The 19,677-nt window shown below is 46.4% G+C and overlaps 1 protein-coding gene across 50 annotated transcripts in view; it reads right to left on the bottom strand.

Moving 5' to 3' along the window:
• The window catches only part of IRAG1 (inositol 1,4,5-triphosphate receptor associated 1), a 184,979-nt gene that overhangs the window by 52,791 nt on the left and 112,511 nt on the right, over positions 1-19,677 (bottom strand). For 33 of the 50 annotated variants that reach the window (XM_013994558.3, XM_085012020.1, XM_085012045.1 and 30 more), the window contains 7 exons: positions 19,309-19,379; positions 16,632-16,805; positions 15,205-15,282; positions 14,188-14,240; positions 13,951-13,995; positions 11,601-12,218; positions 8,976-9,054 (listed from right to left, as the gene is read on the bottom strand). In XM_013994558.3, the coding sequence (XP_013850012.1) occupies positions 8,976-9,054; positions 11,601-12,218; positions 13,951-13,995; positions 14,188-14,240; positions 15,205-15,282; positions 16,632-16,805; positions 19,309-19,379 (1,118 nt within the window). The remainder of the gene's footprint in view (positions 1-8,975; positions 9,055-11,600; positions 12,219-13,950; positions 13,996-14,187; positions 14,241-15,204; positions 15,283-16,631; positions 16,806-19,308; positions 19,380-19,677) is intronic. The other 17 variants (XM_085012055.1, XM_085012051.1, XM_085012050.1 and 14 more) reach the window with 2 other exon arrangements.

The following is a 19,677-nucleotide window of genomic DNA, read 5'->3' as shown; positions in this document are numbered from 1 at the left end:
GTTCTCAACTAAGCACAGAAGAGAAGACAGAGATCTTGGGACAAGATAGGAAAAACAATGAACACTGACCTACACAATGTATTTAGGTAAAGAGAAAATCCTGGTAGAAATTTCTGTATCAAAAAGAAGCTAAATGAAAACAAAGGGCATGGCAACTACACAAAAATAGTGTAGTCAAAAGAGGAAGGAAAGAGGGGAGGGAAGGTACAAAGGAAAGAAGAAAGGAAATATGCAGGAGACAGATGTTAGCATGGAAATATAGATGCAAGAAACACATCAAAAATGCATTTTTGTGCAAAATGTATACCACAAATGCTTTGACTCAAGGAAAAATTAGAATCCAAAAAAAAAAAAAATGAAAATAGGAATCAGAGGTGAGATGAGAGGATTGCACAAAATGAAAGATTACAATCTAAGGAAATAAATTGAAGACCAAAATAATAGAATTAAGCACAAAATTATAAAAAATATAGAACGAACAAATATGTTGGAAATATGAAGAAAAAAACAGAAAAAACCTCAAATTGATTTAGTGGGGATAGACTGAGATGCGAACAAGAAGGTAAAAAGAAGGAAAGAAAACCAGACAGCTACATGCAAAAGAATGAAATTAGAACACTCTAACACTATAAAAATAAACTCAAAATGGATTAAAGCCCTAAACATATGACTGCATACTACAAAACTCTTAGAGGAAAACAGGCAAAACACTCTTGACATAGATCACAGCAATATCATGTTGGATCCACCTAGAGTAACGAAAATAAAAACAAAAATAAACAAATGGGACCTAATTAAACTAAAAACTTTTGCATAGCAAAGGAAATCCTAAACAAAACGAAAAGACAACTCACAGAATGGGAGAAAATCTTTGCAAACAAAGCAACTGACAAAGGATTAATCTCCAAAATATACAAACATCTCATACAGCTTTATATCAAAAAAACAAACAACCCAGTTTTAAAATGATCAGAACAGACATTTCTCCAAAGAAGACTGATGACCAAAACACACAGGAAAAGATGTTCAACCTCACTAATTATTAGAGAAATGCAAATCAAAACTACAATGAGTTATCACATTACCGCAGTCAGAATGGCCATCATCAAAAAGTCTACAAACAATAAATGCTGGAGAAGTGTGGAGAATGTTGGTCATGGGTCGCACTGTTGTGGCAATGTAAGCTGGTGCAACCACTATGAAGAACAGTATGGAGGTTCTTTAAAAACCTAAATAGTAGAACTACCTTATGATCCAGCAATCTCACTCTTAGGCATATATCCAGAGAAAACCATAATTCAAAAAGATACATGCATCCCAATGTTCACTGCAGCACTATTTACAATAGCCAAGACATGGAAGCAACCTAAATGTCCATCAAAAAGGATTAAAGAAGATGTGATACATATATACAATGGACTCTTACTCAACGGTAAAAAAAAGAATGAGACCATTCCATTTGCAGCAACATGGATGGACCTAGAGATTCTCATACTAAGTGAAATAAGTCAGAGAAAGACAAATATCTTATTAGATCACTAATACATGGACTCATAAAAATTATACAAAAAAACTTATTTACAAAACAGAAACAGACTCAAAGAATTCAAAACCAAACTTAGGGTTAGCAAAGGGGAAACACAGCAGAGAGCAATAAATTGGGAGGTTGGGACTGGTATATACATACTGCTATATACAAAATCAGTAAGTAGCAAGGACTTAGCGGATAGCACAGGAAAATTTACACAATATTCCATAATAAGCTATATGGCAAAAGAATCTGAAAAAGAATGGATATATGTATATGTATAACTGATTCACTTTGCTATGCATCTGAAACTAACACAACATTAAACACATTAATGTTTCTAATTAAACACATTAATTAATCAAACACTCAAGTAAGTCAACTGTACATACTTCAATGAATTTTTTTTATTTGTTTGGTTTTTTTTGGGGTTTTTTTGGTTTTTTGGGGTTGTTTTTGTTTTTGTTTTTTTTGTTCTTTTTAGGTCCACACTTGTGACATATGGAAGTTCCCAGGCTAGGGGTTGAATGGGAGCTATACAAGTTGGTCTATGCCACAGCCACAGCAATGAAGGATTCAGGCCATGTCTGTGACCTACATCACAGCTCACAGCAACCTGGATCCTTAATCCAATGAGCAAGGCCAGGGATTGAATCTGCATCCTCATGGATACTAGTTGGTTTTGTTAACTTCTAAGTCACAACAGGAACTCCTCAATACATTTTTTTTTAAGAGAGGGACAGAAAGATTGAAGTATTTAGAGGTAGAATAATGGACCTGTAGTTGAGAGATTGATGAAAAATTTACAATCACGGTGTCTCTGAAGTAGTGAAAAAACAAAGGAACAAAGAACCAATTCGAAGATATGAGAAGAAAAATTTTTCTCTACTGAAGGAAGAACTGAACTTGTAGAATGGAAAAGAATACCATGTTAAGAATACATATATATATGATCTATATACACACACACACACATATATGATAAATGATATGTAAGTATACATATATGTATATATCATATATATAAAAGGAGATATATATCTATGATATATATTATGGATATGTAATATATATAAGAAGATATATATATATCTCTATGTATGTATATATATCTTATAGAGATCTATATATGGTTATAGAAATGCTTCTCCAACCACCTGATAGGAAGAGTAAGTAACCTACAGGGGAAGGGGAGGGTTGAGGGGTGCTGAAATTTGGCCAGTGTCTGACTTCTCCACAACACTGTATAGTGTAGCATCTACAAGTTCTAAGGAAAAGAGTGATACAGAATTTATAACCATTCAACATGTCCTTCAAGAATAAGAACAGGAGTTCCCATCGTGGCTCAGTGGAAATGCCATTCTCATCTTTCCCTGCAGGAAGTTAATCCAAACCTCAAACACGTATTATAAAAAAGTACCTCAATGACTCCAAACCCTTACTACATTTCATAATGTATATTTAAAAACTTTAAAAAGACTGATCTCTTTTTTGGAGGAAGCAATTACCAAAATTCAACAAATCCTGTGGTTTCATTTCACTTTAGTTCAAGTTAAATTAAATTTTAATACTTTTTATTTTTAGAAAAAGTATATTGAACAATCTACAATCTCCCTCCTTCTGAATTTGTGGGGAAGGGGATATTTGGTGTAAATAGGTGGGGGGTTTTTTTGTCTTTTTTTAGAGACAAAAAGGTGCTCATTGCCTGGAGCATAGTAAGCACTCAGTAAGTATTGAATAAATGAATGTGCAAAATGAATGTGTCACTGTCCTCTTGGAGTTTATCTAGCAGGACAGAGAATAATTAGAGAAATACCCAAACATGACTTTTCATGCTGGGTAATAGATTTTATTTTTTTTAATATATTTTGCTTTTTTAGGACCCCACCTGCAACATATGGAGGTCCCTAGGCTAAGGGCTGAATTGGAGCTGTAGCCACCAGCCTACACCACAGTCACAGCAATGCCAGATCCAAGCCATGTCTGCGACCTACATCATAGCTCACGGCAGCACCAGATCCTTAACCCGCTGAACAATGCCAAGGATTGAACCTGCATCCTCATAGATCTTAGTCAGATTCGTTTCCACTGTGCCATGTCGGGAACTCCTGTGATAGATTTTATAAGGGAGAATGTGGAGATGCTGGAAAAATCTTTCCTAGGAAAGTCACACTGAGACAGATATCTAGAGACTGAATGGGAGTTCATTAGGCAAAGAGGAAGAGAGGAGGGACATTCTAGGTAGAGGACACAGTATGTGCCAAGCCTAAGAAGGAGGAGGACTAAGTTGAAGGAATGCCAAGGTGTTGAGAGGGAAGAGGACAGTGGTCTTAGAAGATCCTGGGGAAGTGAGCATAGTTAACCTCTGAGGGCCTTGTAAGATCTACCAAGGATTTCAAGGACTCATCCTAAAAGCAGAATGAAGCCTCTGGGGATGCTGAGCCAGATTTGCATGTCAGAGATTCCTCTGGCTCTGTGTGAACAGTGGATTGAACTGGGGAGGAGGTCAGGAGTGCAGGCAGAGGGACAGGATAGAAGGTTGTTGAGGGAGACAAGGGACTGATAATGACAGCAGGACCTGAGATTTTTTCACCTCTACATCCCCAACATGCAGCCCAGGAACTGATCCACAGTCAGCCTCATGTCTTTAGCTGTAAATAATTTGCAAATGACCAAGACCCAAACATCCTACAAATGATGTCAAGAGAACTCATTGGCTTGTTGGAAAGATCAGATGCAATAGGGAAGAGAGCCTCCCAGTCCTCAGAAACTGAAAAACAGCCTAAGTTCTTAAGATTTCAGAATGTTCTAGATTTTCCCCATCTCCCAAAGGAACAGCCAGAAATCATTAGGAGAGCTGAGTTTTCCCCAGTGAGCTCATATGTACTGTTAAGGGGATCAGCCTCTCCAGCTCCCAGGGAGGGCTCAAAACACCTTTGGTCCATGAGGACGAAGCTCTTTGATGGTGCTTTCAGAATGTAGGAAAAGGCAGACACAACTCTGCCGTCAAACACATGCGGTTGCCCACCATATCCTCAGCCCTACACTATATACTGTGGAGCAAGAGTACAACATCCCCATTTAGCTGGCAAGGAATAGTTCCCCAACCTCAATGACAAGAATTAAAACATATGCCAGGTTCTTGCTAGAATAAAGACCAGGATCACGTAAAAATATCCTATCAGCTCAGTGAAGTAGGAGCTGTTATTACCCCATCTTAGAGATGAGCAAATTGAGGCATCTAGAGAATAAGAAACTTCCCCAAGGCTATGCAACTGGTAAGTGGGGAAGCTTGAGATCTTTTCCACTCAGATTCTGGAAATGAATGACAGAAGAAGAGTACACTATGTTTAATTTTTCATTTTTCGATTTGGTATTTTCAGGAGTCAAATTCATTTACTTGGTAATTTTATTTCTAGGATCCATTTTGTTCCCTGTTCGTATTAGATAGTAGGGTTCACTCTGTGTAGTGGATGTCTACGTTGATATAATTTTTTGTAAGTTAATTTTGTTGTATATATATATATATACACACACACACACACATACACCTTTTAAACAAGCAATTCCACTTCTAAGATACTATCCTATAGAAAATCTTATGCATTTCTAAAGATATATCATAGAGAATATTCATTACAACACTGCTTATAGTAGAGAAAGAGTATAAACAACCTAAATGGTAATCAATAAGAGATGAGTCAAACAAATAATATAGCTCCTCTTACCACAGAATACTACAAAGCAATATTAAATTTTATTTAAAAACTAAAAGATCCATATGTATTAAATGAGAAACTGTCCAAAGTATATTGTTATATAAAAAAGACAATATGATAGAGGCCCCTGGTCATCCACCCAAATCTGCCCCTCCTCTGCTTTCATGTGAATGGGGTTTAATCTGGGCTTATGGCCAGCAACCCAGCGAGTACAAACACCACTTGCTGCTAGGTATGGCCACAACCACATCATCACCAATGAATTTGGACCTAAAAAGATGTGTGCAACTCCCACTGTATTTATTTTTTTTAAAATCTGCTCTGGACTTTCATTATTTCCTCTTCCTACAAACTGGAACACAGATCATGATTCAGCTTCAAGCATGTAGACAAGTAAAATACCTCAGGTGATGGCAAAATGACAACATAGAAGAAACCAGGTCTCTGAAAGGAGCCACCTGCTAACCTGAAAGCTCACTTTCAGGATTGTTACTTGAGTATGAAAAATCTCTCTCCTATAGGCTATCATAATTGGGGCCTAATGTCACAGCAACTTAGATTTTATCTTAATTAAAGCAGGAAGGTTGTGGAATACTTTTAAAAGATAATTACATGGAAAATTTGGTACCATATATAAGAGAAAGTTCATCATGACCAAATGTGTTTTATTGCAGGACCACAAGGGTTTATTTCTATATATGGAAAATTATTAATTAATATATGAAGTCATATAATTTATATGATTCTTTCAGTAGCTATCCAAAGCAAATTGATAAAATTCAACACAAATCTTGAAACTTGGATGAGAAGAATATTTCCTTAAAGTAATAAAAAATAAAAATATAAAATATTATATGAAATAATACATTTTTATATTTTACATATTTTTATCTTTTCACATATTATGTCTTTTTATATTTAATAATAATATACATATGAAATAATAATAAAAATTTAAAATAGTGCTTCTATTTGATAATCAGGTACAACATGGTCCTTGAAAGAAAAACACAGAAAGCAATTCAATTAAACACAGAAAAAAAGCCAAGAGTTCTTACTGCTATCATCCTATTAGAGAACATTGCCAAAGTAATAAAACATGCTCAGATATATGAGAAACACACATACACATGCATAGGTACACTAAGACAAATAGTGAGTTTGATAAAATAGCAGATTGTGAATTGGAAAAACAAGAGGCATTCTGCAAAGCAGTCAAGAACGCTTGGATTTAGACACATCTGGGTTCCAATCTTGGCTTCAACAATTAATAATCATATTAACTTAACACCCCCAAGCTTCAATTTCCTCATTCACAAAATGGGTATAATAAGGCCTACCTCCCAGGGTTGTTATAAACATTCAGTGAAATATTGTCAAATGCTTAGAATAGTACCTGGTACATAGTAATCAGTGCAGTTACAATAATCATGCTAATCGCTATATCACTCTACCATTTGTTAATAGTAATATTTATTTATACAAGAAACATGTATCATACAAACAGCATGCATCTATGCCACTTATTATCAGTTAGGAAAAGCTAAAAAAAAAAGAATCTTCTTCATAAATAATTGAAGATATAAATCATGTAGAATTTTCCCCAGTAAGAGATATGGAAAGCTTATACAAAGAGCCTGAGCAGCAGAAACGAATGCGACAAGGATCCATGAGGATGCAGGTTCGACCCCTGGCCTTGCTCAGTGGGTTAAGCATCCAGCATTGCCATGAACTGTGGTGTAGGTCTCAGAAATGGCTTGGATCTGGCATTGCTGTGGCTGTGGTGTAGGCCGACAGCTGCAGCTCCAATTTGTCTCCTAGCCTGGGAAACTCCATATGCCGTGGGCGCAGCCCTAGAAAAACGAAAACAGAACAAAACAAAACACAATGTCTAGTGCAGTAGTGCTTGGGGGGAGACCTCTCACTCAGTCTTCTGGGGGTTAAGACCCATTGGAGGCCATTTGGTAAATGCAAATACTCCTACACTTTGACCCAGTGACCCTCAAAAGCCTGAAAATTTATCCCAAGGCAATAACTTAAAGGAAGAAAGAAAAAAAAAAGAAGCCTACAAAGTTGTTTACAGTAGGGTTGTTAATCATAGTGAAAAGAAATGTAAACACCTGAAATACTCAACAATAGATACATCAATACAAAAGGAAACCATGCCCCCATTAAATGATGAATTTGAGGCCAAGTCAAAGTATATGGAATTAGTCATGAAATAAGTATTTTAAAAGTGGAAACAGGAAGTTATATCTATACCACCAAATCCATTGTGAAAAAATTGTAAATAAGGCTAAATACCGGAGAGAATAAAAATTGTTGCTTTTTCAGAATTTATGAGGCTGTGGGTGAAATTTTGAGATAAATATTTTCCTAGTGTTCGAAATCGGCTTTAATAAACAAATTAGAAATTAGAGAAGTATATCATATTTTTCCAAAGATTTCATATAAAGATGACTTTTTTTTTAATTAGGGCTTTTAAAAATTATTAGAAATTTTACTTCTGGGAATCTTCTTGTCAGTGTTGAACAGGTAGGTGTTAGTTACCTCATTTCAGACCAGGGGCTTTGAATGTGGTTAGTGGTACCCTAGACACAGCCACCCAATAATCCTTAAGCAGAAGGCTTCTGTGCTTAAGACTGACCACAAGTAGTGTAAGCCATCAGGAGAGGGGAGTCAGGAGATGGGGGTTAGGATGGAAGGGAGGGGAGAGACCTCAAATCCTGTTTTTTTTTTCAGAGGAATGGTTTTTGTTCTTATTTTTAAAAAATGTTTGGAGTTCCCGTTGTGGCACAGTGGTTAATGCATCCGACTAGGAACCATGAGTTTGCAGGTTCGATCCTTGGCCTTGCTCAGTGGGTTAAGGATCCGGCGTTGCCATGAGCTGTGGTGTAGGCTGCAGATGCGGCTCGGATCTGGCGTGGCTGTGGCTCTGGAGTAGGCCGGCGGCTACAGCTCCAATTAGACCCCTAGCCTGGGAACCTCCATATGCTGTAGGAGTGGCCCTAGAAATGGCAAAAAGACAAAAAAAAAAAAAAAAAAAAAAAAAGAAAGAAAAGAAAAAGTTTATTATAGTTGATTTACAAGGTTCTATCAATTTCTGCTGTACAGCACAGGGACCCAGTTATACATATACATACATTCTTTTTCATGTTCTATCACAAGTGATGGGATATAGATCCCTGTGCTTACAGCAGGACATTGTTGCTTACCCCAAATCCTACTTTCTCAAGATGAATCTGGCAAGTGGGTGGGTAGGGCCTTGTGGTCACCAGAGGGGAAGGGCTGGGGTCTGGACTTTGTGGTGACAGCAGATTAGAAAGCAAGAGATGACTCGGATGTCTCAGAAAGAGGAACTGCTCTATTTGGGTGACTTCCTGGGTGTGAGAGGAAAAGGAAGCAGCAGAAGTTCAGGCCCGGGTTACCCTTCCAGATCCTCTAGGTGCTAACAAGGCTGACGGAGGGATGGCCGGGTCCAGAAGAGGGGCTGGTTGAAAGGAGACACATTTAGAGGTTCTTTGAGTGAGCAGGAAACACGATCTGATTCATTCATTCATCCATCTGCAAATATTTACCTAGGGCCTGCTCTGCGTCCGGCCCACGCTCGCCACTGGACGGACAAAAGTCCTGCCAGGAAGTCCAGTGTTTACACGTTCATCTTCTTTGATCTGGAGAAAATGAATCCAGCCAGAGCCTGAGGAGAGCATCTCCTGGCTCCTACCTACCTTTTTCCTGCTCAGCCGCTTCACTGAGGTCTGGAAGCTTGAGCCCCACTAAGTTCTGGTTTCTTAACAGGATATGTTCCTTTTTGCAAGAGAAAGACAGAATTTTAGATGGTGACCTCCGGCTGGACTCTTCTCTCGCTTCTGTCTATGGCTCTGTGAACACTCAGTCCCGGGGGAGGCACTGGGGGGCGTGGACAGTCACCGACATAGGAGGAGGACCACTCCTCTCCCAGCCTGTAAAGGTGCATAAACCCCACGACTGAACCGTGCCCCATTCCTCAGGTCAGGAATGGCCCTGGGCATGACTGGCTTTTTAAACGGGCCTCAGGGCTGCGGACTGGAGGACAAACAGAAGCAGAGCCCGGGGCTCTGAGGACAGGAGGGTCCCCTGGGTGTGTACGGAGCAGCCAAAGATGGAAACAATCTTTGGGATCTCATGGCTGTGCTCCGAGCTGGCTGGAGCTTCCTGCCTTGGAGTTCTGGGCAGTGAGCACCCACTTTCGGGATGTGTGACCTCCCCTGTCCCCAGTTGCTCAGTGACCCGTGATGGCAACCTCTTGAGTAATTAAAGTCTCCAGACAAATGAGACCCGAAGATTGCTACCCCAAGGCAGCCAGCCAGTGGCCTGGGGCCTCAGCTGGCAGAGCTGCGGGGAGATGGGGACACGGACCGCAGGCTTGTGGCACAGGGAGGCTCACGCCTGCTCCAAGCCTCCCATCAGCACCAGACCAGCTCCCCCAAGTGGAAATGCCTGACAGACCTCCCAGTCCCTGTGACTTGCGTTTCTAAGGGGATTTTCAGTATCCCTGTAAGCAGAGGCCACTTGGGTGTTTTACCACCTGGGTAATGGTGGAAAGGGACCAGCAGAGGGAGCTCTGGCTCACAAGGAAGTCACAGCCAGAGTCCTTTACCTGTTTCCTTAGCAAGCCAGAGGCCCACAGCCAGGCAACTCTCAGCACCCTGACTTGGGAGAGAGGTAGGGAGGGTTACGGTCAGATGCGGGGCAGTGGCTAGTGGGATGGAGCCTCCAGGCCTCTAGGTTCTCTGTGACATTTTTTTTTTTTTTTTTTTTTGCTGCAGAAAGAAACTTGCAGGGGTCTGGGTGTGACCTGTCACCCGGGCTGGACCTCCTACACCAGAGGCCCTTGAAGGCAAATGTCTGATCCCCTTGGCATCACTTCCTCCAGGGGTCTGGGGCTGTGGCCCAGCAGGGGTGGCCCTGGCTCCCTAGTTAGTGAGGTCTTCCTGGCTGGGTGGGCTTTTTATGTAAAATGATGTTAAGCTCAGCAGCCACCAGGCCCCAGCTCTCCCAGAGCCTCTAACTCAGAATGTTTCTGAACAGGACAATGGCCAGCATTGGAATTTCCGGCTGGTGTAGACCCCCCTGCACTTGCTCTTCACTCTCAAGTGCCTCTTTTCCTTCCCTGTCCCACGCCCCTCTGGAGGAGAGCCTTGTCCAGCTCCAGCTGTGGGGGCACCAGGCTGCACCCTGCGGTGTCCCGGCTGCCTTGACCCACGGCCTGGGTTCACCCTCTGGGGAAAGACAAAGATTTCTTTGTCCTGTTAACCTCTTTGTTTCCTCACCCCCTGGGCTCTCTCTCCAACATCCCTGAACCCTCCCCAGTCATGCCCTGTGCAGGGGAGCAGCCCTATAAGACAACACGGGGCTGGGTTTGATGGCCAGTGAAAGCTGGGAATATCATGAATGCTGGAAGAAATTTACCCCAAGGGGAGCAGCCTCTCATGGCTGCTTGGATGGACTGGTTAAAACTTGGATGTTTAAACTTGGATGGACTTGAGGCTCTTTGTTAACAGGCATTAGGAAGGAAAGCTCAGGGCATGACAGAAGGAAAAGCCATTCCATTCTTGCCCCATCCTTGACACAACAAGGTGCTCCATCAAAGGCTTCTTGTTAGGGAGTTCCCGTGGTGGCTCAGCGGTAACGAACCCAACTAGTATCCATGAGGATGAGGGTTCAATCCCTGGCCTTTCCCAGTGGGTTAAGGATCCAGCGTTGCTGTGGCTGTGGTGTACACTGGCAGCTGCAGCTCCAATTCGACACCTAACCCGACTAGTATCCATGAGGACGAGGGTTTGATCCCTGGCCTTGCTCAGTGGGTTAAGAATCTTGGGTTGCTGTGAGCTGTGGTAGGTCACAGATGTGGCTTGAATCTGGCATTGTGGTGTAGGCCAGCAGCTGCAGCTCTGATTCAACCCCTAGCCTGGGAACTTCCGTATGCTGCGGGTGTGGCCCTAAAAAAGAAAAAAAGCAAAAAAAAAAAAAAAAGGCTTCTTGTTCATAACCCACCAGCACTGGCTGGGGGTTGAGGGGAAACAGCCAGGACTGAAGGCCCACATGCCCTCCACATACCCACATTCCCCTTGAAATGTGACTTTGCATGGCAGCTACATCCCAGGTGGCCCCACTCAAGTTAGCAGAGTAAAAGGATCCAAAGATGATGTTTACGAAGGACATGCAGCCCAGTGGGCCTGGTTTATCAGGGTGGGGAATTTCAGGGTGCCTCAAGGCCCACATTCGGGCCAGAGATGCCCTCACCCAGAGATCCTCAGTCCAGGTTGGGGACCCGATTGCACGCCCCACCCAGCAGGCCCCCAGGAACCCACCTCACGGAGTTTGGTGAGCTTCTGCATCCTCACAGGCTGCACTTGTATCTGAAAGTCTTTGAGTCCAGGCGCCTTGGCCAGCTTGCTGCCAGCTTTGCCTGAAAAACGCTTCTCTTCCTCTGCCAGCGGCAGCTTGGCAAGCACTTTCTGCAGCCGGGGGCCGGGTTCTTCGGGGCCGCTGTCCCAGGAGACTCCCCGAAGCAGGGGTGGCCGGGACACTGGGGGCCACAGCTCAGCTTTGGAGCCAACCTTGGACCCTGTGGGCTCTCCAACTGTACTTTTTCCCTGGGGGGCCTGGGGAGCTGGCCCTCCAGAGCCCTGGGCTGGACTTCTGGGCAGAGGGCTGCCTTCCTTGGCTGTCTTCGGAAGCGGCTTCCCCAGCTCACTCTCAGCAGGGCCAGGCTGGGGACTGTTCAGGGCCATTTTCCCACCACTGCCTGTGCCAGAAGTCGGGCCCTTGGGTATGGCCTCAGGGCGCTGGAGGGGATCGAAGTTTTCCTTTTGTTCTATTGCAAGCTCTTTGGACTTCTCAACTGTGGGAGAGCAAGGGGTCAGCCTGCCTTGAGACACTTTCCTCTGGTCATTCTGCTTCCAGTCAGCTAGCCCTTTGAGGACATTCTGAAAGAGATAAGGTAGAGCTAGGACCCCAGAAGCAGGCTGGGGAGAAGATAGGAGATGCTGCTTCCACTGTGGGAAGCCTCTGCCCCCACGGACACTGTGTGTGTGGGGGGGGGGGTGAAGGCTTGGAGGGGTGTGGACTAGATGGAAGGGGAGTTATTCTCAGTTAAGCCTGAGCCAGGAAAGGGGGCCCACAAACAAGCCCGAGCATCGTGAAACAGGCCAAGAGGACCTCCCATTCAAAACCTGCTAAAAGGAGTTCCCATCATGGCTCAGTGGAAATGAATCTGACTAGCATCCATGAGGATACAGGTTCACTCCCTGGCCTCGCTCCATGGTTTAAGGATCCGGCGTTGCCGTGAGCTGTACTGTTGCAGATGTGGCTCGGATCTGGTGTTGTTGTGGCTGTGGCATAAGCCCAAGGCTACAGCTCCAGTGCAACCCCTAGCCTGGGAATCTCCATATGCCTTGGATATGGCCCTAAAAAGACCAAAAAGAAAACAAACAAACAAACAAAAAAACCTGCCAAGAACTTCCCATGGGCTTGGAGCTGCAGAGGACAGAGGAATAGAGGGCAGCTTTGGGGGCAGTCACAAGTTTGGCTTTGACTCAGTTGCCCCAGAGTCTAATCCTGGCTCTTCCGGGCACAGCCCTTAACTCTTAGGGACTCAGATCTCCCATCAGGTTTGTGAACTCTCTGAAATTATATGCAAATGTGCATGTGTGTTTCATGTTGTATATACTTTTCTGAGAAGAGAATTTATACCTTTCAACAATTTCTCAGAGAGTTCCTTGATCCATAAGAGGCTATGGGAGTTCCGGTCATGGCGCAGTGGAAACGAATCCAACTAGGAACCATGAGGTTGAGGGTTTGATCCCTGGCCTCGCTCAATGGGTTAAGGATCTGGCGGTGCCGTGAACTATGGTGTAGGTCACAGATGCAGCTCAGATCCGGGTTGCTATGGCTGTGGTATAGGCCAGCAGCTGTAGCTTTGATTCGGCCCCTAGCCTGAAACTTCCATGTGCCACAGGAGCGGCCCTAAAAAGCCAAAATAATAATAATAATAACAACAACAGATCACTGAACAAGGTGATTCTTGCAAAGCTAATATCTTACCAATCCAGAAATGCTAAGATCCTGCACTCTTCTTTCATTTTCCAGAGAAAATCTGCTTTGTGAGGGACAGGTGGACTTCTCTGGGTGTTTGTGTGGCTGTCTTGTGCATGAGCTGAAACTCTCCCAGAGGACTCTAGACCCAGTTCTAGAGGACACTGTTTTCTATGCAGCCCTTGATACCACCTTGAGCTGTTGGCTCTGAGCAGATATGGGGCCCTTCTTTTGCTTTTCAGCAAAGACGTGGCTTTTCCAGGCTGACCCTAAGAAGAGTCTCACCTAGGGGCTGGAGCTTTCCTGCAGTTTTCACAAGAGCAGCAGTCTTGCCTGGTGTTTGCTGGGCCCAGATGTCCCCCTGGTCTCTGGCAGTAGCCTGACTATGGGTGTAGAGCTATGGACAGGTCCACCCTGGTGGTCATCCTCACTGAACCCCACCTCCTCATCCCCCCCCCACCTCAGATGTCCAGTCACCTTAGGGCAGAGGAAGCTTCCAGCTTCCTCAGCCTCTATCCTCCACTCACGTGCACCCACTCACAGGCTGCGCAGGGCAGCCTAGGCTTCTGGGACACTGTGTCTCCTTCACTCAAATCATTCAACCTGGGAAGAGCTCAAACTCACAGGCTCGCCAAGGTGAGGTGAAGAGACTTCGGCCTCATCCCCCTTCTGTTGGAAAAAGTAAATATGAGTCAGTCAGTAACATGACGAGCCCCCATCTCTTACTGAAATACCCCTATAGTGGTGTCAATGCCTCCCCCACCCAACCCCCTCACCTCCTGTGGATCATGGAGGGGCCTCTAGGTGTGGAGGGGTAAGAGGGACTGGTTGGCATAGAAACCCTACGCAGGGCCCTGTTACCTGTGGTGATGCTCCGGGCAGAGGGGACTGTGGGCCACCGCATGCATCCAAACCTAAAATGGCCCGGACACTGGTGAGCGATGCCCAGACCCCAGACGCACAGCTGTCCCTTTAGAAAAAACACATCTACCTCCCCAGAATGTTCTCCTCTGCTCTCTTGGGCCTGGGGGCCAATAAAGGCAGAGTTTGTTGAATACCTCTCACATGCCAGGTTCTGGAGTGAGCTGTTATTTAACCATCACAGAAACCATATGAGGGAGTTCCCGTCATGGCTTAGTGGTAACAAATCTGACTAGTATCCATGAGGACACGGGTTCGATCCCTGGCCTCACTCAGTGGGTTAAGGATCCGGGGTTGCCATGGGCTGTGGTGTAGGTCACAGATGTGGCTCAGATCTGGCATTGCTGTGGCTGTGGCACAGGCCGGCAGCTGCAGGTCCAATTGACCCCTAGCCTGGGAATTTCCATATGCTGCAGGAGCGGCCCTAAAAAGACAAACACAAATGAACGAAAAAGGAAACCACATAAGGAGGCCAGGCAGCTAGGAGTGTCCATGGTGAGATTTGAACCCAGCCTGCTTGGTCCAAGCCTGAGCCTGCCCTGTAGCTCTGACTAGAGCAGGTGGCTCTCTCTGCCCCTTCCCCAACTGAGCTGAGGGTATGGCCCTCAATACAGCCTAAGAAAGGGAAGCAATCAAAACACAAGGAGTGGCCAAATAAAGGCCTTTGCAACTAAGCTCCCAGGGGTCCTCTTTCCAGGTCCTCTCTGGGCAGAGGGCCCCAGGCATAGCCTGCTTCCCACAACTGTGCCCCTGTCCTCACCAGGGACACCCCAAAACCCCCAAAGAAAGCACATCCTCCTCCTCTGAGGCACCCCAGCCAGGCCCCCAGGGAGGGGACCAAACAGGGGTCCTGAAGGGGAAGACAGCCGGATGGGAGTCCTCAGGACCAGGGGAGGGGCTGAGCCACCACCCAAGCAGAGAAGACAGGGCAGGAAATGCTGGGGGGCTGGACCTCACCAGGCGTTGTGGGGACAGTCAGTGAGTTGCTCTGAGAGGAGGCGGAAGACACTCCGGGGCCAAGGTTGGAGGAAACAGCTGTGGAGACAGACAAATTGGCCAGCCTTCAGGAAGGTTCGGGACTTCAGCCTAATAGACATCCTTTCAGGTATCTCTGAGCCCTGGATACCGCCTCCTTGGGGTCAAGGGTGGATTCTGGACACCACATAAGGTTCCTACCACAAGCCAACCCCTCCCTGCTGCCAGTGCAACAGAAGGAGCACCAGGGTTATTTGGGAGAGACCTGCCTGGCTTGACCCCAAAGCATCTTCTAGAAACAGAGGACCTGGTATTGTTTGGTAGGTGCAGCTCCAATGCTGTACCTCCTGGACTTGCCAGGATGGCCCTGATTTCAAATGCGCCCCTTGCCTCCTAAGTACATTTAGACTTAATGTCTAACTACCCCCAATTTTTCGCTCAGGAAAAAGAGTGACTTTTGGAGTTCCCAGGTGACTCAGTGGGTTAAGGATCGGGTGTTGCACTGCTGTGGCTCTAGTTGCTACCGTGGTGCAGGTTTAGTCCCTGGCCTGAGAACTGAGAACTTCTACATGCCACAGGCATGGCCAAAAAAATAAAGTGGAGTTCCCGTTGTGGCACAGCAGAAACGAATCCAACTAGGAACCATGAGGCTGTGGGTTTGATCCCTTGCCTTGCTCAGTGGCTTAAGGATCCAGCATTGCTGTGAGCTATGGTGTAGGTCCCAGATGACTCAGATCCTGCATTGCTGTGACCGGGGTGTAGGCTGGCAGCTGTAGCTCTGATTAGACCCCTATCCTGGGAACCTCCATATGCCTAGCCAATCCAGAAATTCCATAAAGACACCAAAACCCACCTTCCCTTCCCTGTAATACCTAGATCCTTCCCGGGGCCCAAAGCTGGAGCTCAGGGATGGGGAGTCCAGGGCCGGCCTCTCCTGACCTTTGCAGAGGAGGTGCCCATTGAGCAGGGCCTCCTGGGGACAGTGGGAGGCCACACACATCCCGACCATGCAGGGTGACCTGGGAGTCTGTGCACAACAGCATCACACAGGGTTCCTCTCCATGCAGGGTTCAGGGCCAGGGGAGCCCAGGTCAAGTTCATGGGTATCCTTATGGGCTGGCACTTCTTGGCAAATCAGGAAGACGCAATGGTCACATACACAGGCCCAAAACATGAAAAGCAGAGTTTTCTGGGCTAGACTTGGGTCCATAATTCAGAACTTCTGAAATGGGGCGAGATGTACTCTTGTCACAGGATCCTTTTCCAAGAGGCTTTGTCCTCCTGGGGCCTGGAGGCCTGGGGACAGGTGCATCGAGGGTCACCCCTTGGAAGCAGGGTTCCCACTGCAGCTGGGGCCGGGCCCTCCCCACCCCCTTGGAGAGGCTCAGGGCGGCCCCCCTGTGTCCTACCTGATGGGGAGTCTCCAGGGCTGCTCCTGGACTTCCTTCCACGGCGGGTCAGGAACCGCTCACTCACCGACTTGGCTTCCTCCAGCAGCGCCAGGTTTTTCTTCTTGTCCTCCTCTGAGATGCTGATGTCTGGCAGCTGATCATTTACTAGGTCAATGACGTGCCCTGCAGGGTCTGCAGAGGGAGGGTGAGCTCAGGGTCCCCCGCCTCAGCCCTGTCCCCAACCCCCACAGCTCAGCCCAGGGATGCTGCCCAGAGTGGACTCAGCCAGTTAAACCTTGTCCCTGGAGAGGGCTTCCTGGGGAGAGACAAGGCTTCCTCAGCAGGGCTGGCACCTCCAGCTTGTAGCTGGTGCCTATGGCAGGTCCTCTGTCACAAATGGTCATGAAGTCACCGAGGTTCCCAGTACTGTCCTAAATGCTGCTGTTAGGGAGGGCCATCAGAGCTCCCCCACTCCTGCCCCCCTCACACCTTCCCCCTCCAACATGCACCCCCCCACCCTTGCTATCTGCTCCCCTAGTGTTCTTCTCTCAAGTCTCTATTTCCTCAATGAGCTAGTGAGCTTAACAGGTGTGGATAAAGGGAGTTGCCCAGAGACCATGGGCCAAAGGCAGAATCCCCTGGCCACTTTACCTCCTGGTCCCCTCTACTCACAGTGTGCCTTCACCCCCCCCCTCCCCGCCAGACTGCCCCTTCTCCAGGGAGCTTTACCTGGATGAGTGATACCACCTCTCACCCAGCTGCTCAGAAAACTGGGAGCACTCCCCCCTTCTCCCTCTTCCTCACCCCCGCCCCCCACATCCAACCAATGCCTCATCAAGTCCTGATCATCACTTACCTTGTAAATATCTCTGGCACTTGTGCCTCATCTCCATTCTTGCTCATCAGCTATAACGCATCTGCACAATTACATCAACCACCTCGTAGGTCCTCCACCTCCAGGCTATCAGCTCCATCCCATCTTCCATGGCCTATCAGATTGACCCTCCTAGGAGCCATATCTGACCATGCAGTTCTCCTGCCTCACCTCCCCAAGATGCCTCATGGTCCCCAATGTGAGGTCCAGATGCCAAACTAGGCTCAGCCACTTTTGCTGATCCCACAGGCTCTTCTCCTTACAGCTCCGGTGATGAATGGCCCCCACTATGCAGCCTTCTTTCCTGCTGCTTCTGGTCTTAGCTCCCCAAGTTGCACTGGGTGAAACTCATCTGAGTCCCAATCACGTTAGTGAGGACAGGGTTATCCCTACCACCACCTCCTCTCTGGTGCCAGTAACGGAACCATGTACCATCCTTGGCCAGTCAGTGAGTTCAATACCTCTGGGTAATTGGCTCAGCAATGGCCATGCGAGGCCAGTGAGAGGCAGTTCTGAGAATTATGCTGGGTCGATGGGGAGGAGAAATTCTCTTCCCACTGAAGGGATATAAGGTGCCGGTAGCCATTTGCCAGGAAGAAAGCCAGGCACAGAAGTAGAGATTCAGGAGATGGGGTGGGATAATTGTAACAACCCAAACTGAGTACCTGGATTTAGCACTCCCTGAAAACACAGACCCTGGCTTTTGTGGGGGGTTTTTTGCGGTTTTTTTGTTTGTTTGTTTTTAGGGCTGCACCCACAGCATATGGAAATTCCCAGGCTAGGGGATGAATTGGAGCTGCAGCTGCCAGGCTATGCCGCAGCCACAGCAGCACAGGATCTGAGCCACATCTATGACATACACCACAGCTCATGGCACTGCCGGATCTTTAACCCACAGAGCAAGGCCAGGGATCAAACTCATGTCCTCATGGATACTAGTCAGATTCGTTTCCACTGAGCCATGATGGGAACTCTTTGGCATGCATGCAAGTATGTATGTATGTATTTTGGCATAAGCTAGTTTAAACTGTGTTTCCATCATTTGAAAGAGTCCTGACTGATACACACAGCAAAGCATTCAGTTGCTTTGTTATGGTTCCTGCTCCCCAGCAATATTGCTTCTTCCACCTAGATGGCCCTTCCTCGCTCTTGTCTATCTGTCTAGCTCTCTAAGGCACAACTCAAAACATTCTCTTGTCTGGAAGGCCTACCCAACAATCCCCATCTCTAGCCAGAACTGGTCCCCTTCTTGCCTCAGTTTCCTTAACACTCTTGTGAAGGGCCTTACAATCCAGTGTCCTGATTCTGTTCCCTTCTCAGTCTCCTCATAGACTATGCAACATGAAGACAGAGCCCAAGCCTGTACCACATCCATATTCTAATGGTCCAGAGCAGATGCTGAGATACCCCTGGGAAAAGAGTAGAGTATTGGGGTAGCCAGCCTTACAGCCAAGCCCACCAAGCCTACCTGGATGTGGGCCTCTCTAGAGGGGGCAGAAGGTTCTGCCCCCTGAGCCCTGGAATTGAGCCTCATCCAGCTGTTCTGTCTCTCTTTGACTGCCTCATTTTCCTCTTCATGCCCTGGACCTGTCTTTTTACCAAAGCAAATTAAATCAGATATTTTACCTCTTCTGTGCTCAAACACAGAGGGCTGGTCAACTTTGCCCTATTGACCTTGTAGGGATGGCCTTATCTGAGAAGAAGAAGGAAAGGGGCCAAGCCTGGCCCAGCTGCCAGACCCCAGTCTTCCTACTCAAACACACCTTCAGCTGGACCCCTACCTTTGGTTGGAGAAATAAGATAAATCAGCCTGGCCCTTACCCACAGAAGTCAGTGAAGCAGTGGAAACTTTCAAGTGTCGGTGAGAAAGCCTCCTGTGGGGACTGTGGGCTCTGAAAGACAGAACAGAGTCATCTTGTTAAGAAAATTTATCCACAGCTTGCAAGTAGGCAAAGGATGTCTCTATATCCTTTTTTTTTTTTTTTCTTTAGGGCCACACAGAGATTCCCAGTCTAGGGGTCCAATCAGAGCTGTAGCCTCAGGCCTATGCCTCAGCCACAGCAATGCCAGATCTGAGCCACATCTGTAACCTACACCATAGCTCACGGCAACGCCAGATCCTTAACCCACTGAGCAAGGCCAGGGATCGAACCTGGGTCCTCATGAATGCTAGTCAGATTCATTTCCGCT

Source organism: Sus scrofa, chromosome 2 (assembly GCF_054392235.1).
Source record: "Sus scrofa isolate SSC_HxYL_T2T_F1_AM1 chromosome 2, Sscrofa_HxYL_maternal_Yorkshire_Landrace_v2.0, whole genome shotgun sequence".
In the NCBI taxonomy this organism is placed as follows: Eukaryota; Metazoa; Chordata; class Mammalia; order Artiodactyla; family Suidae; genus Sus; species Sus scrofa.
The sequence above is the reverse complement of the archived record's forward strand: the minus strand, read 5'-3'. Positions and strand labels throughout refer to the sequence as shown.